Source organism: Apostichopus japonicus, chromosome 12, assembly GCF_037975245.1.
Source record: "Apostichopus japonicus isolate 1M-3 chromosome 12, ASM3797524v1, whole genome shotgun sequence".
Taxonomy (NCBI): Eukaryota; Metazoa; Echinodermata; class Holothuroidea; order Aspidochirotida; family Stichopodidae; genus Apostichopus; species Apostichopus japonicus.
The window spans coordinates 16,785,951-16,800,899 of record NC_092572.1 but is presented as its reverse complement, the minus strand read 5'-3'; the positions used below and the strand labels follow the sequence as shown (position 1 = coordinate 16,800,899).

The window sequence follows — 14,949 nt, the reverse complement described above, 5'->3', positions numbered from 1 at the left end:
GTGGACTACGACATTATTGTGTCTAAAATTCAGCCTACATATTTCATTTAGGTAGATACTGAAGAAGTGACGGATATGAAGTCATGCTGTCGAGGAAGGAAACATTTCTTTTACAATTTTATTAATTCTCATTCTCATTTCATTATCTGACAATAACACGGATGGAGAAATGTACTACATCTCAAACCTGCACATAATAAGAAAGCAAAGCCAGAATATAAAACTGGAGGGTGGAGTGGAGGCAATAAGTAAGTGTTTACTATTTTGAATACATGTGCTGAAAGTTTCTCCATTTTGTTTATCATTATATTGATGATAACACTAGAGTTTCTGTTAATGGAAAAAAAATGCCCAGTATCTTTGCACTTGTGTAGCAAGTCAGTCAATTTCATAGCAAGATTCGCTCGGGTAAATGGAGCAACAGAGTTCGGAGTGGGTTTAGTGGTACTGGATATGTGTTTTGGTGGGGTTACAGACAAAATCTAAGAGATGGGGAATCTAGGTCCCACCCCTGGCTGCATCCAAACAGCAAAATACTAAGTAACTAGGTGTTAATTTACACATAAATAACAGGTCTTTAATTGAGATGGAGAACAACACACAATAACTGCAATGTTCCTAAATATTCCACTAAAACCCACCCCCCCCCCCCTCTCCCATCCTCCCAGACCAATTCTCTCCTAGTCTCATTACGTGTAGGGTTTCCAGAAAGATCTGGCCTGACCCGGCGTTAATTTTGTTACAACCTTTTTCAAGATTTTCCTCTAAATATATTTATATTTATATCTCTGGGATTATAGGAAAAGATTATCACTGCACAGAACAAAGCCTTATTTGAAAAAACAAACGTGACACAATGCACATACAATTTAAAAAAAAAAAATAACAAAAAATAATGCACAGTAGCATATGGCAAAACTTATGGCAGGTATAATATTGTTTCCAATACACTAGTAACTGCACAGCTACTTTGATGATGGGTAAAAAGAGCAATTTGCTTTGCGTGAATACTTATTCAGTTCTAGGAAAAAAGGAACGAGCTTGTTATCCTTACAATATTCACCCAAAAAAATACTTTACACTAAATCTGAGGACGAAGTAAATAAACTTGATGTATTCTTTATGTCACAGCAGATACAAGTCCCTATTGTATTGCCTTATGTATCACTTGAGTGACTCTGAATGGCACAAGCTAGATTGAACCTGCCTTGAAGGTAGTAGCTTTATCCCTTTGTGTCCTGTATATTTGTCTTGTTTGTGTCTTGTTTTGTGTTATGTATTGTTTTGAGCAGTACATGGTATGCATTCATTTCAGAGTTGGAGAATATTCCTCACTTGACTCCCAGGGTTTGAAAGGTACAGTTGTACAAGACTGGCTGTGTCCTCTGTGGGCGTGGTGTGTGGTTATTATTGCTGTTGTGGTAAGACCCTGTGAGGGCACTAAGTTGTATTCAGGCTTGTTGAGATGCTTGAAGCTTAGCCTGCGAGGCCAACATTTTATATGCAAAAAAACATATATTATTTATTGTCACCACCTGAGTTAATTTGACCAGTAACCGGTTCTGTGTGGATGTATCGTGGCGCCAGTCTGTACCTGGAGAGCAAGTCAAAGCCCAGTGAAGTAAGTCACATTATTTATCCTTGTTATGTGGGGAATGATGTTTCAAGGTATTATAAATTATTTATTCTATTCATTGCTTTTGAAGTGTCACTGTTATTGTGGGGGTTTGTATCCTGACCTAGGTAACTTTGGCTCTAGTCTAGGGGATATGTCAATAATACTTAGTAATATGTGTTACAAGATAATGCAATCAGGGATCACTTTAGAGAGGAGAATTGTGTCTTGGGGTATGGCATGATATTTTAGATACATAGATTATGTTCTAGAATAATCCTGGCCATTGAAGCTGCCCTAGGGGTAGAGATAGTATGCATATAGTAAGTGTTGTATTGGAGCAGTTAGTGGGGGCATTATAGAATTGGGAGCCTTGTGATTATTTAGGACTTGGTGGTGGGTTTATGTAATTATTTATGTTATTATGTGTTATGCGTTTTCAATATCCCAAAGGGAAATTCACATCTGCAGGAAGATTCACTGTGGTTAGGGTTCGTCTTACAAATACCCTCGGGAGAATTCCAGAGCATGTATTTAGACAAAATACTAGTTAACGTATTTTGTACCCTGCAGTTCTCGACAATCATCAGCGGAGCAAGAGAGACAAGGGGTGCTGGCCTAAAGAGAAAAGTGGCCCAAAAGACGGGAGTTGGTGAAACAGTGACAGCGACCTGAAGCTTACCAAACTTTTGGATTGAAATTGTCATTTGAAGACGTGAAAAGAGATTTCTAGAATTAATTTCTAGAATTTCCTAATGCTATAATTCTAGTATTCCCTAATTTGTGATTTATATGAAGGGTGTAATTTCATGAAGGGGTGTTTCAGTCGGTAATTGTATCACTATATTTTTCTGTTCTATACACCCACATGTCCGAGTTCTATATGAACAGGTGTTTCAGTCGGTAATTGTATCACTATATTTTTCTGTTCTATACACCCACATGTCCGAGTTCTTTATGGAGTCAAGTACCTAGCTGTTATCCTCGCCTTAATTAACAAAGTTAGCATCATTCCTGTGTTGGTCAGGGGAACAGTGACACTTTAACCTTCGGAAAATTCCACTCTCCTCAACTCTGTTGTACTCCATCGCCTTCGGTAAGACTGAATATTACTAAGTGATATTCCATCACGGTTAGGGATACTTCTTTCTGGGGGTGGGGTGGGGATGGCGGGGACAAAAAATTTAACAACTCCACTCATTCAATACAAAAACTTGGCATCAATTCCATATAAGTTAGGTAACATTCTCGCTTGTGAACTACTATAAATAGAACATTTTAACCAAATTTAAACGTCCCTGATTTATGCTTGACACTCCTGCTAAACGCGCTCGGGTTTATTTAGCAGTAAATCTTTGTACGCAAGACAGACTCATTGGTTAGTTTTGAAATTCATTCCAACTTTCTTCGCACATGACCATATCTGTGACCCGCTCGCAAACAATAGTCCTACAACCCATTGTCTCCAGCATACTGCTACCAATAATTTTATACAATGCGAGCATCATATCCATCTTGTACTCTCAACGTACCAAACCCAAAAGGAAGAAACTTGAAAATGTACCTGGCTCTTCCTCCTTCTGTACGGCTTTATGAGATTGAATGACCCTTTGACCTAGCATCTTGATCTCTGCTAACAGTCTCTTCACGGAATCCTCTGATTTTACTACGCTGTCCTTCAACGTCTAAGCAGAAAGAAGATGGATTAATAATCAATCATGCAAATATGGATTATTGTACAACACCTAATTGTAGTCTGGTCATTTGATTGGTCAATTGCTCGTTGATTGCATGCAAAATCCGCTCTATTCCACTCTATGAAATAGAACCATGAGTTATACTTTTTTGGTAGCACTTTTTAGAGAGCAGAGAAACCTGTCTGTTCAAAACAATCAGTTGCATGACTGCATTTTACCCATCTTAATATAATATGTTGTATAAAACAAATAATGAATGGTTTCCATTCGTGCAATAGTGCAAATATTTCATTCATTGAAGATGTAATTTGTTCCATTCAACTCTGCTGCGCCCTGTTGAATGGAACATTCCATCTTTCAACTCATGAAATATTTGCACTATTGCACTCATAACCATTCAATATTTGTATAATAATCGATCATGCAAATATGGATTAATAATCAATCACGCAATGAATGAGCTGGAGCTTGTGGATTAAACACCAAATGTTTCATCCCCTACAGCAGTGGGTAGTTTCACTCAACATTCTATTAAAACGAAATGTAGTGTGAGCAATGAAACTTGAAATTTTCAACATGTTACATGATGTTGCATGCTAGTCGCAATTTAACCTTGCATCTCATGATATTAAACACTAACATGCTAGGACAGCCCTTGAACAAAGCAATTAAACGTACCTTAAACTAATGAAACTATCCTCAAATTGACAGTTGAATGATCCATTAATTAATAGTTTTGTCATCTCACCTTCATTCTGCCATGGATTGCTTCATTAGTCATCTTAATTCCTTGCATACCTTGAAGGTAGCCATCTTTATCAATCATATCTCTCCTGAAACTTGCCTAATAAACTCCCTTGTTATGGGATCTTAGCATCTATTACGATTAAAACATAAGACAAGATGGCAATCTATGGTACTCATCTCTTTTATGATGGAATGGATCTACAATGAACTTTGACCTTGACCCTAAACAACTGCATAAGTTCTAATTTAAAATTTGTCTCATTATAGTCAACATATTTGTGGTTTAATGACTTTTTCCAACATGCTGACAAGCAGAAAATGGCTACACTTTCTGGGTATATGACCTTTCACCTATGACATTTAGACAATCACCAAAGATCAAGTTTACAGTACATGGTCAGGCACCTACCCACCAAGTTTGAACCTGATCGGACTAACAGTCTAGGATACACTCTTTTGCACAATTTAGACCAATTTTAACTTTAACTCAATTGACCCGTTAACTACAAGCCTTAACAGCTAAATCTGTCTTGTTTTAAACTTTGTCTCTTCATTCTCTACATATAATGTGGTTTAATGCCTTTGTCCAACAAGTTGGCATGCAGAAAATGGCTAAAAACTAATTTTTAGATTTCTTGACCTTCGACATCTTTGACGTCATCAATCACGCAGGCATGAGTTAACATGGTCAGGCACCCACCCACCAAGCTTGAACTCGACAGGACTTGGGGTCTAGGAGGAGTTTGCGACGTACTTAGTTTTGCTCACTCACTCACTCACGCACACAGACATACACATGCACACTCACTCACTCACATTTTTGATGTGGGGTGAAGTACAATATCTCATCTCCCTATTCATTACATGAAGGGAGATGAGATCAAAACAAACTCAACACAAGGTCACAAACAGTTCTGCTTTACAGCAAGAAATAGATAGTGGTCTACTTTAAAATGCACTGTGCAGTTTTCAGTACAGTCAACTGTTTATATTGTAAATTTAAAAATCATATCGTTTAAGCAGCTTATTTTAGCCGCCCACCCCTCCTCCACTCACCCCCACCCCAAATCGAGTTCTATTAACCTTCCCAATTCTTTACAACTTGAGATAGTTTAAAATGTCGTTACCAAGACACAGCGTTACCTTTCAACAAGTTACATTTATGGTAAGTAAACATTCAGTTTGGGATTATCCAATAACCTGTCTCAATACATTGCATTTACTTTTCCCAGTCAGTTTCTTATTTCTGAATTGTTTTACAAAAGAATAAAACATAGATAATATGTTGCCAGCTGACAAAACCTTGCTTAAAATAAAACATGTTTAGAGAGTGAAACTTACTTATGACTGGTTAAAATGTCCCTGTAACTATCGCTACCACTGGACTCCGTGTTCAGAGATGAGCCATGCTTGTACTCGGACTGAGCCGTATCTCCTAAATTTTCTATAGCCACTTTTTGTCTGGAGAATAAACTGCAGCGGAAGATGAAAGAAAAGAGAACCAACAATGTAGACAGACAGAGGGTGAAAGTAGAACAAACAAAACACACTCAATGAACGTAAAAATATGTACGTCAGGAAGCAGGTGGATGGCAAAATACCTCTTGTGGTAATGAGCTTAAAAATCATCCATCACTGATAGCAACAACTGCGGTATGCCTTTTAACCCTTTCAATGCCTTAGGTGCCCTCTTGATCATCCTACAACTTTATCATCTAAGTCAGGGCTCTAAGATTGTCCAAAACTCCAGCAAAATTTGTGCCAAGAGCCAGTAAATATTGAGCAGCTGCAGGAAATGTTAAGGTTTTGATGTATAGTTTTCAAAAAACCACTGAAAAAAAAGTTGCTCTTAAAATTCTGTCTATTCTACATGTTTTTTCTCACTCTGGAAACCATGCCCCTTGGTGCATTTTCACAAGTGTATGTAAATAGCCTTGTTTTCCTACTAAAACTACAAAGATGCCGTAGTGCCCCTGCTATCTCAAAGAAAATCAAAGACAATTTCTAATTCTCTCCCTCGAAATAGTGGCTGTGCCCCTCCGGATTCTTAATGAGAGTACATCAATAAACTGGGTACTTAGGTAAAAACTGCAATTGCTGATTCAAGGCACCAAACTGCATTAAATAAAAGCTTTCAATATATAAATATCTCTGCATCCTACCCTGTTGGTTTCTGTTACAGCTTATTGTTGCTCCATTTACTGATACTGTTTATATAATAAACTACTTATTATCGACTTTTGTTTTCCAAAATATTCTGTTTTGATTATTCTTTTGTGCAATTACTCCACCGTAATGTTCAACTACAGTAGTAGCAGTGTGGTCTAACAGTTGAATGTTAAATGGATTCCAGAGGGGTGAGAAAGGTAGGGATTTGGGATGGGTACAGTGACAGGACTCACAGGAGTAAGGATTGGGGAGTACAACAATTACAGCCCATCATATATGGAGGGACTACGCCTACCTGCGTAAAGAAATATGATGTTTGTCCAGACGAAGAACAGATTTATCCTCTAGACTTGACAAAAATATATATATATATGTATATATATATGTATATATATATATATATATATATATATATATATATATATAAATATATATATATATGAAAGAGCGGATGTTGACATGCTTGGTGTATATGATGAATTGTAGAAAATGAGACTTCAACAAGCACAGTAAGAAAAGTATACAAAGTTGTATGTTCCAATATTTCGCCGGGTTAAGGCTTTATCAAGGAATGAGGTGCAACTACCGACTCCGTGTATATAAGTAAAAACTTTAAAAAAAAAATAAAAAAAAACCAATTCCCCTGAGCTGAAACGCACCAGCGAACAAACTGTATTCGGAGCGCACAGACGGACCAGCAAGATGTGAAAAGCTTAAATATCCAATTGACGTCCAGCACAGCCATTCATTAAGTTATTACTGGCTTTAATGGTAAGGGCTTCGATTATTTTTCTTTCACTGGTATTGGGTAGGTTGTGATGTAGGATTTGCCAATTGATATTTTCTCCAGATTTCGGATCTATATTGTGACTTTGTAAATGTGTGTATATGGTCTGTTTAGTCATACGTATATATATATATATATATATATATATATATATATATATATATATATATATATATATATATATATATATATATATTTCAACGTCACCTGTGCTACAAGAAAGGCCAGAGTATTCACTGTGGTTGCAATATTGTCGATCCCATTCCCGGCTATGACAATCGTTAATATTGTTCTCCAGTCCTGTACAGGCAAAGTCGGTCACCCAAGTTGAACCACTGTCAACCAACGCAGTTCTATCTAAAGCCACACCTCCGACGTGATACCCAAGTTGACGACATATGACTGCTGCGTCTCGGTCATTCCACGAATCACGACATAATATTCCCCACTGACCATTACGGTAAGCCATCACGTGACCTTCTCGAGGAAACACCGAATCACCGACTAAACGAACTGTATGGGTTAAATCATGAACAAAGTTGTCTTCAATTTCCAAAGATCCCGTTATGGTTGTCTCTTGGTAAAAGAGAAACACATCCAACTAATATCATCATCCTGTGTTATAGACACGCTAGTGACTACCAAATCCCAAGAATATATCATATTAATAGAAATGTGCAATACGTCTTGTGTGTGAATGTTTGTCTTTACTCCATTGCTTCAACGATATATGTCAATTTGCATGGTGTGTATTGAGATGTTAACATATTACTTTAGGCAATACATTAGTTCGGCTACTATCCATGTTGAACTTCCATGATACTTTTCGTTTTGGAAAAAACAAACAACGATATGAAGAACAACCATTGTATCGGCTTCATAAAGTGTCTACTATAGCATACGACAACTTAGTGATCGACAAGTTGTGCTACGTTACTTACACGAACTGCAAGTGTTGGCAAAGTAATTCAACCATGGAATAACGATTGCCGTTTAAGTCTGCAACAACTGACCATATAATGTGTTCTTTAATGTTGGGTTTACAATACAGAACCTTTTGAGGCTGTCGAGGGTATGATCAGGAAGATTGATCTTTGCAATGTTAAGTCGGTTGGAATACAGGAAACAAATTGTAAAATAAAGTACGCGATAGCTCACATAGTTGTAAGGGGCTTATTTGAGGCAATGACGTGACATAGGGAACACGATCCATGCACTGACGTATCATAAATATCTAAGAGCATTACAACGGAGTGGAATGCAAAGTCATCAGCGACTAAAGAATCACACCTTACCTGTGCCACATATAACTCCGGCGTCTTCACTGTGTCCGCAGTTGTGTTGTCCCCATTGGTTACTTGTGCAATTTTCAATGTTGTTCTCAGATCCATTGCAAGCAATATTATCTAACCAAATTTGACCTACCCCGGAGCCAAAGCTTGCTCTGCCATTAGCAGTTCCGACGTCCCCATAGCCAAGTTGACGACACACGACCGATGCATCGTGGTTATCCCACTCATCATCACATATTGTACCCCATTGGCCGTTGTGGTAAACTTCAACACGGCCTACATGTGGACGTTCTCCACTAGCCAAACGAACTGTAACATAGTGATATTTAGAAAAGAGCATGTAAAGAGCAATAACGGTACGGTACATCTAAATGGCACCACCTTGTATAGTGAATACAAATTCGATATAAAGGCGCCAATAATCGGATATTGTGATTCTGTTTTGGTGTTATATTTGCCACTCGTGAGATCAAACATGATGATAACCAACTCGAAATATATATATATATATATATATATATATATATATATATATATATATATATATACGTATATATATACGTATATATATATATATATATATATACGTATATATATATATATATATATATATATATATATATAAATAAATACATATAAATATATATATATATATATATATATATATAAAAATATATATATATATATATATATATATATATATGTGTGTGGTAGTTCGTGGAATAGCGACCCATACTTTATTACAGATCAGTACGCCTGACGATTGCTGTACAACTACTTGTACAAGAGTGAAACTCTGATTAGCAATGGACTCTTAATAGTTAAATGTTTATTACAATATATATATATCAATATATATATATCATGCTCTACTTCGGTATTGAGCCCTTTCACCGTTGATAGTATTTTAGCTATATTTTATAGTTAGGCTCCTGAACCTCGGTTGAGCACTCTACTTACTAACAGCAGTACATGCTTTTACAGCTTAGTATGGAACGATACAACATGAACTACTCGGGCAAGAACATTCCTTTGCCATCAACTAGAGAATACTTGAAAAGACTGCTAGAGATGACAGAGAAGCTGATAAACGGATGCGATGGAGAGCATTATTTATCCTGGCCGACACTGACACCGATGCGGAAATGAGTGACACCAGCCGTGAAGAGGACAACACCGCCACCACCCATGCATACGGGCTAAAATCGAGATGCGTCCCACCACAAATCCCGGAGTTGGTCTCATTCGAGTCCGATATGCTGGAAATGGTCGAGAACATTAAGTTCAAGGAAGTGACGGAGAAGTTCCTGTCCAACCTCAAGAAGGACATAGAAAACATCACATCCTCTAAAGAAATCTTCGTAGAGGCGGACAAAACCAGGAACATGTACAAGATGGACCCCGCCAAATATGGTGGGTTGCTAACTGTAAACATATCTCAGAAATACAAATATGCGGACCGCAACACAGCCACCGAAATAGACAATGAATACACAAGTCTAGCTGACAAATTAAAAATAGGTAACCGAATAAATAAAACTGGACCCAAAACGGCTTTCGTGACAATCAAGGACAACAAAGAAATTTTTCAAGATAACACAAAATGCAGGCTAATAAACACAAAAAAAAACCTGAAATGGGACGAGTGAGCAAGGCCATGCTTGACCACATAAATGCAAACATACCACAAGCGTACTGGAATGGATTAAAAATATACAGGAAAAGAGCAGTCTCACCTTTCTGGTCTTCGATATTGTTGATTTTTACCCTTCAATAAGCAAGGATCTCATACACAAATGTCTAGCATGGGCCAAAGCATACACCAGAATCAGTTATACTGAATACAAGACTATCATGCACGCAAGGCGATCTCTCCTTCACGATCACAAGGGCAAAAGAGAAGAGAGACACGGGTAACCAATTCCACGTCTCAATGGGTGCATTTGACAAAGCAGAAGTTTGTAAATTGGTGGGACTATTCATTTTGAACCAACTGGAGAAAAACCCCGATATCACTGGTTTGGGACTATACAGGGACGATGGGCTACCAGTAATGAGGTCATGCTCAGGCAGCAAAGCAGACAGAATACGAAAAGCCCTAATCAAGATCGTTCATACATGTGGACTAAAAATCACTGTCCAAACGAACTTGAAAACAGTCAACTTCCTTGACGTCACTTTGAACATGAATACCAGCGAGTACCAGCCCTACAGAAAACCAAACAACGAACCAATCTACATAAGCCAACACTCGAACCACCCGCCCGCAATAATAAAGAACATACCGCCAGCCATCGAAAGAACAGTCTCTGGTCTATCATCTAACCAGGACACATTCAAGAAAGCAGCACCCACCTACAATCATGCCCTCCGGTCAGCTGGATACAACTATACTATCAAATACCAAAACAAGGAAAACAAAAACACCAAACAGAACAAGAAACGCAGGTCAAGAAAAATCACATGGTACAACCCCACATACAGCAAAAATGTAAAGACCAACTTTGCGGCGGACTTCCTAAAACTCATCGACAAGCAATTCCCACAGACCAACAAGCTACACAAAATCTTCAACAGATCAACAGTCAAAATAAAGTTACAGCTGTATGAGAAACATGCAACAGATCATCAAATCACACAACTCAAAGGTCATGAAAGAAACGAGCCAACCCCCCAGGAAAAGACATGCAACTGCCGAGAAGTAGACAGTTGCCCACTTCGCGGCAACTGCTTGGTTAATGACGTCATTTACAAAGCCACCGTCACTTCAGGAACCGACAACGCGTCAAACATAGGCCTCGCGAGCGGAGAATTTAAGAAGAGATACAACAACCACACCAAATCATTCCAACATGACCGATATAAGAAAGAAACGGAACTCTCTAAACACATCTGGCAACTCAAGGAGAAAAAAGCTGAATATTCAATACACTGGGAAATTGTGTCACAGTCCAAACGCACAAGCGGCAGTCTGGTCTATGCAATCTTTGCAAAGAAAAGCTCCAAGTTACCACCCTCAAAGGCAACACGCTCAACTAGAGAAGCGAGCTCATCTCTACCTGTAGACATGGCAACAGACACAAAAGGAAACCACCCAGCCGTGTTTAACCCAAATGGTAGTTCGTGGAATAGCAACCCATACTTTCTTACGGATCAGTAGGCCTGACGATCGCTGAACTCCGAGCAGCAATGGACTCGAAATAGTTAACGTTTATTACAATATATATATATAATATATATAGATAAATATATATCTATAATATATATAGATATATATATATAGATATATATATATATATATATATATACAGATATATGTATATATATATATATATACACAGTATATGCAGTATATACAAGTAATGCCGTATTATATTCAGATTACTCATACACCTCGTGTATATAGGTTATGCATGACATATTTGCATATCATATATTTATAAATAGTAACTAATGTATATGTTACTATAATCATTAAATATAATTTTGTCCGGCATGGCTTTCTGTATGATGTTGTAACGTTCGGCAAGCTCATAAACATATATATATTATAAATATTAGACACTGGTTTTCGTAGGTGGGAGTATACAAATGTATGAACCGGGTGGCTGTCAGCAGTGCACGAGGAAGCACATACAAATCACTTTCACCCACATAGGGCCCCGCTAGTAACGCAGTAAATACACATGATGTTGAGGAATCTGCGCGCAAGTATTAAATCAGCATCATTTCGAGCGTGAGCAAATATGATTTTTTTTGTCTCTGGTTGAAAGGTTAGCAGAGCTTGTCGCAAAACAAGTTTCGAAGGTCATCGGGAAAACTTAGTTTCAAAGTTGAGCCTGAACTTAAGAGGTGTTTCAAAGTTACTTGTTAGGCTCACTTTATTGTAAGTTGGGCCCACTAGTAGTATCTGTCGAATGCAAGTCGGGTCTTGAGATAGTTAATCCAGCGTAACGTTGCAGCATTAAATCGCTCCTCGTGATTATTAGAGCTGTTTGGCAATGATATAGTGTGAGTTTACAGTATTAAACTGTTTACCTATTTTAGCCATGTATATCCTACCATGTAGTCACACAGTGTCTGCATAATATGTCTTCTTTCTCTGTCATTAGGCATTCTTTCTGCTTTTAGTCTTCCCTCAAGCACTAGTAGCAGCCTTGGAATTTTGAACTTCTTTGGCCATTAATTCCTATTTTGATAGAAAACAAACAAAACACACTGTTGATTGTTCATAGTTTCAACTTATCAAATATAGTTTCTGTGATTCAACTAATGGCATTCTATGCTGACCAAATGATGGTAAAATAAAAGTACTAACAAGTTATTAAATTGTTTGTTAACAGGTGTTGGACTTCTGAAATGTTTATGATTCTTATGCGGTCAAATAAAATGTCCTTCACATAGACACACAATATTGCTCAACCAATTGCTGAATACTAGTCGGCATGATAAAAGGGTCTGTGGTAGTATACACCTATTAAATGCCCCAATACACACTAAATCAAAAAGTAATGTGATCCCTTAATCTATTTAGCTCTCACAAGCTTAATGCAACCAATAACTGGATAGCTGACAAGTTGGCCATTCATAGCACCCCCAATTTTCTATATCATAACCATGCAGATTGCTTGTTTACTATGAGAGACTGAAGTTTTCCTCACTTGTAAACAAACCTCTTTACTCAGCAGAAATCAATTTTTGTATGCTGTTCCAGGGAGGCCTAAATTGGTCTAAACTTACCTCAACTGACCAAATTTTTGTATCACTTGTACTCTCTTTTATGCTCCTTAACATCCCTGCCAAGAAAACACCAGACCCTAATTGATAACATATCAAGAAAGTTGTTCTCCTGTTGCTTTTTCTGAATGAGAACACTTGTGGTGGATTGATGTAAATGCTAATAGGATTATGCCATCTTAACTAACAATTGAAATTTTTTAGACTCAACATTAAACCTCTTTTAATGATTGTTTGAGAAGTTGTGACTTACACCCAGGGACGTGGCTAGAGGGGGGTGGGTGTGGGGGGTGTCTCACCCCCGAAATAGATAAAACTGACGATAGTTGGAAAATTGGAGTGCGACAGTTGGAATTTCCGACTGTCGCACTACAGTTTATCTAGGCCTATTCATATATTCCTGTGATTGTGAATGACCTAAAAATTGAAAAATGTTGATCAAATTGGCCTTTAATCAGTCATATTTACCACGTTTGTCTTGCCACTTTCATAAATTGTATCTCGCGATTCTTATACTCCACCACACAAAACTTGGTATGATTTTGCATACTCCAAAAAATGCCTAATAGAACTACTGTCATAGGCGTAGGGGCCCAATATGATTTGGGGGGGGGGGCTGATTTGGGAAAAATATAACCAAAATTGTTCACGTTTCGCGTGTTGCACATGTCAATGTGCATATCATATAGTCATGCACCGGTTTTTACATCGCATGCCAATAACATACAATCATATGCTGTGTTATTACCCTTCCATATTGGTTAGAATTATTGGGAAAGTCAATACAATATTTATGGTAATAATAATATCAGTTTAACCATTGAAAAACACATTGCAAATTATCTTTCTTTCAGTAGGTAAACAACATTTGGTTGGGGAGGCTAATAACTTTGTGAAGTGAGCGCCAGTGGAGACAAATGTATCGAAAAAAAGTTCAGAACAAAAGTGCAGTCAGTCGCGAAAGACGCCACTGAATAGGTCACTAGGAAATTGTTATATTTTAATGGGTAAAAGGAAAGATATGTATGGTAGGCGTGCAACAACATTGAAGCCAGGTAACAGGTTCGGTTTTACAGCTCGTACAGCTGATGCCAACCGCACTGGTGACATGCCTACCCCTTCTGATGTGGCACCTATTCCTCTTGCAAACTTAGATATGAAGAATTTGTGGGACTTGGCTTAAAGGTTGTGTTTGGATGCATTCTCTGAAGATACAAAGGTACTGTAAGCTCTTGCCCATCTACAAAGGTTTAAACCAAGAAGCAAACCTGGCAAGAATCCCACAGAACTAAACATTGCATGGCAGTTAGGCTTGCATCAGATGTAGATCAGTTCAAGTGCAGCTCATAGATTGCTCAGCAGCATCTCTCTTCCCAGTCCCGCTGTCAGAACACTACAAAAGTCAGCCAACCAGTTTGTTCCTGCAATAGAAGAAATGAATGAAAATGATATGTCAGAAAAGGGGTGTATAAAGAAGACACTGCAACTGCATGGCCTCTCAAAAGACTCTCCAATTTTTGCAGAATATGATCGTCAATATCATACCTGTCTGCGTAATGCAAAAAGTAAGACCCCATTTGTTCGTGCAAGCCAATACAGAGATGTAATTGTTGAGAATGTCACCATGGATAAATTTAATTTTGATTACAATCACAGTAACAACTGTAACTTAATTGGTGAAATGAATAGAAGAAGGGGTCACAAGTTGCAATTTCCAGGCAATGAGGGCTGTTTAGTAAAGATGCCAATGTCAAAGATGAACAGAATGGTGGAAAGATTTGTGCATCCATAATACTTACTGGTAAGAACCCACTAAAGGAGAAGTGCCTAACAACTGATGCTGATGGCAAGGCATGTAAAGGGTTCACTGGTACAATGGCTGCAGCTACTCATTCTGAAACAGAG

General features: G+C 37.9%; 1 protein-coding gene across 8 annotated transcripts in view; it reads right to left on the bottom strand.

The window, feature by feature from the left end:
• LOC139978061 (BRISC complex subunit Abraxas 2-like) overlaps positions 1 to 14,949 on the bottom strand; it is a 33,472-nt gene that overhangs the window by 1,548 nt on the left and 16,975 nt on the right. For 6 of the 8 annotated variants that reach the window (XM_071988009.1, XM_071988012.1, XM_071988010.1 and 3 more), the window contains 6 exons: positions 14,844 to 14,938; positions 14,313 to 14,465; positions 12,370 to 12,496; positions 5,401 to 5,532; positions 4,061 to 4,145; positions 3,180 to 3,300 (listed from right to left, as the gene is read on the bottom strand). In XM_071988009.1, coding sequence (XP_071844110.1) covers positions 3,180 to 3,300; positions 4,061 to 4,145; positions 5,401 to 5,532; positions 12,370 to 12,416 — 385 coding nt within the window. In that variant the 5' untranslated portion in view covers positions 12,417 to 12,496; positions 14,313 to 14,465; positions 14,844 to 14,938. Of the gene's footprint in view, positions 1 to 3,179; positions 3,301 to 4,060; positions 4,146 to 5,400; positions 5,533 to 12,369; positions 12,497 to 14,160; positions 14,270 to 14,312; positions 14,466 to 14,843; positions 14,939 to 14,949 lie in introns of those variants that run through there. The other 2 variants (XM_071988011.1, XM_071988017.1) reach the window with 2 other exon arrangements.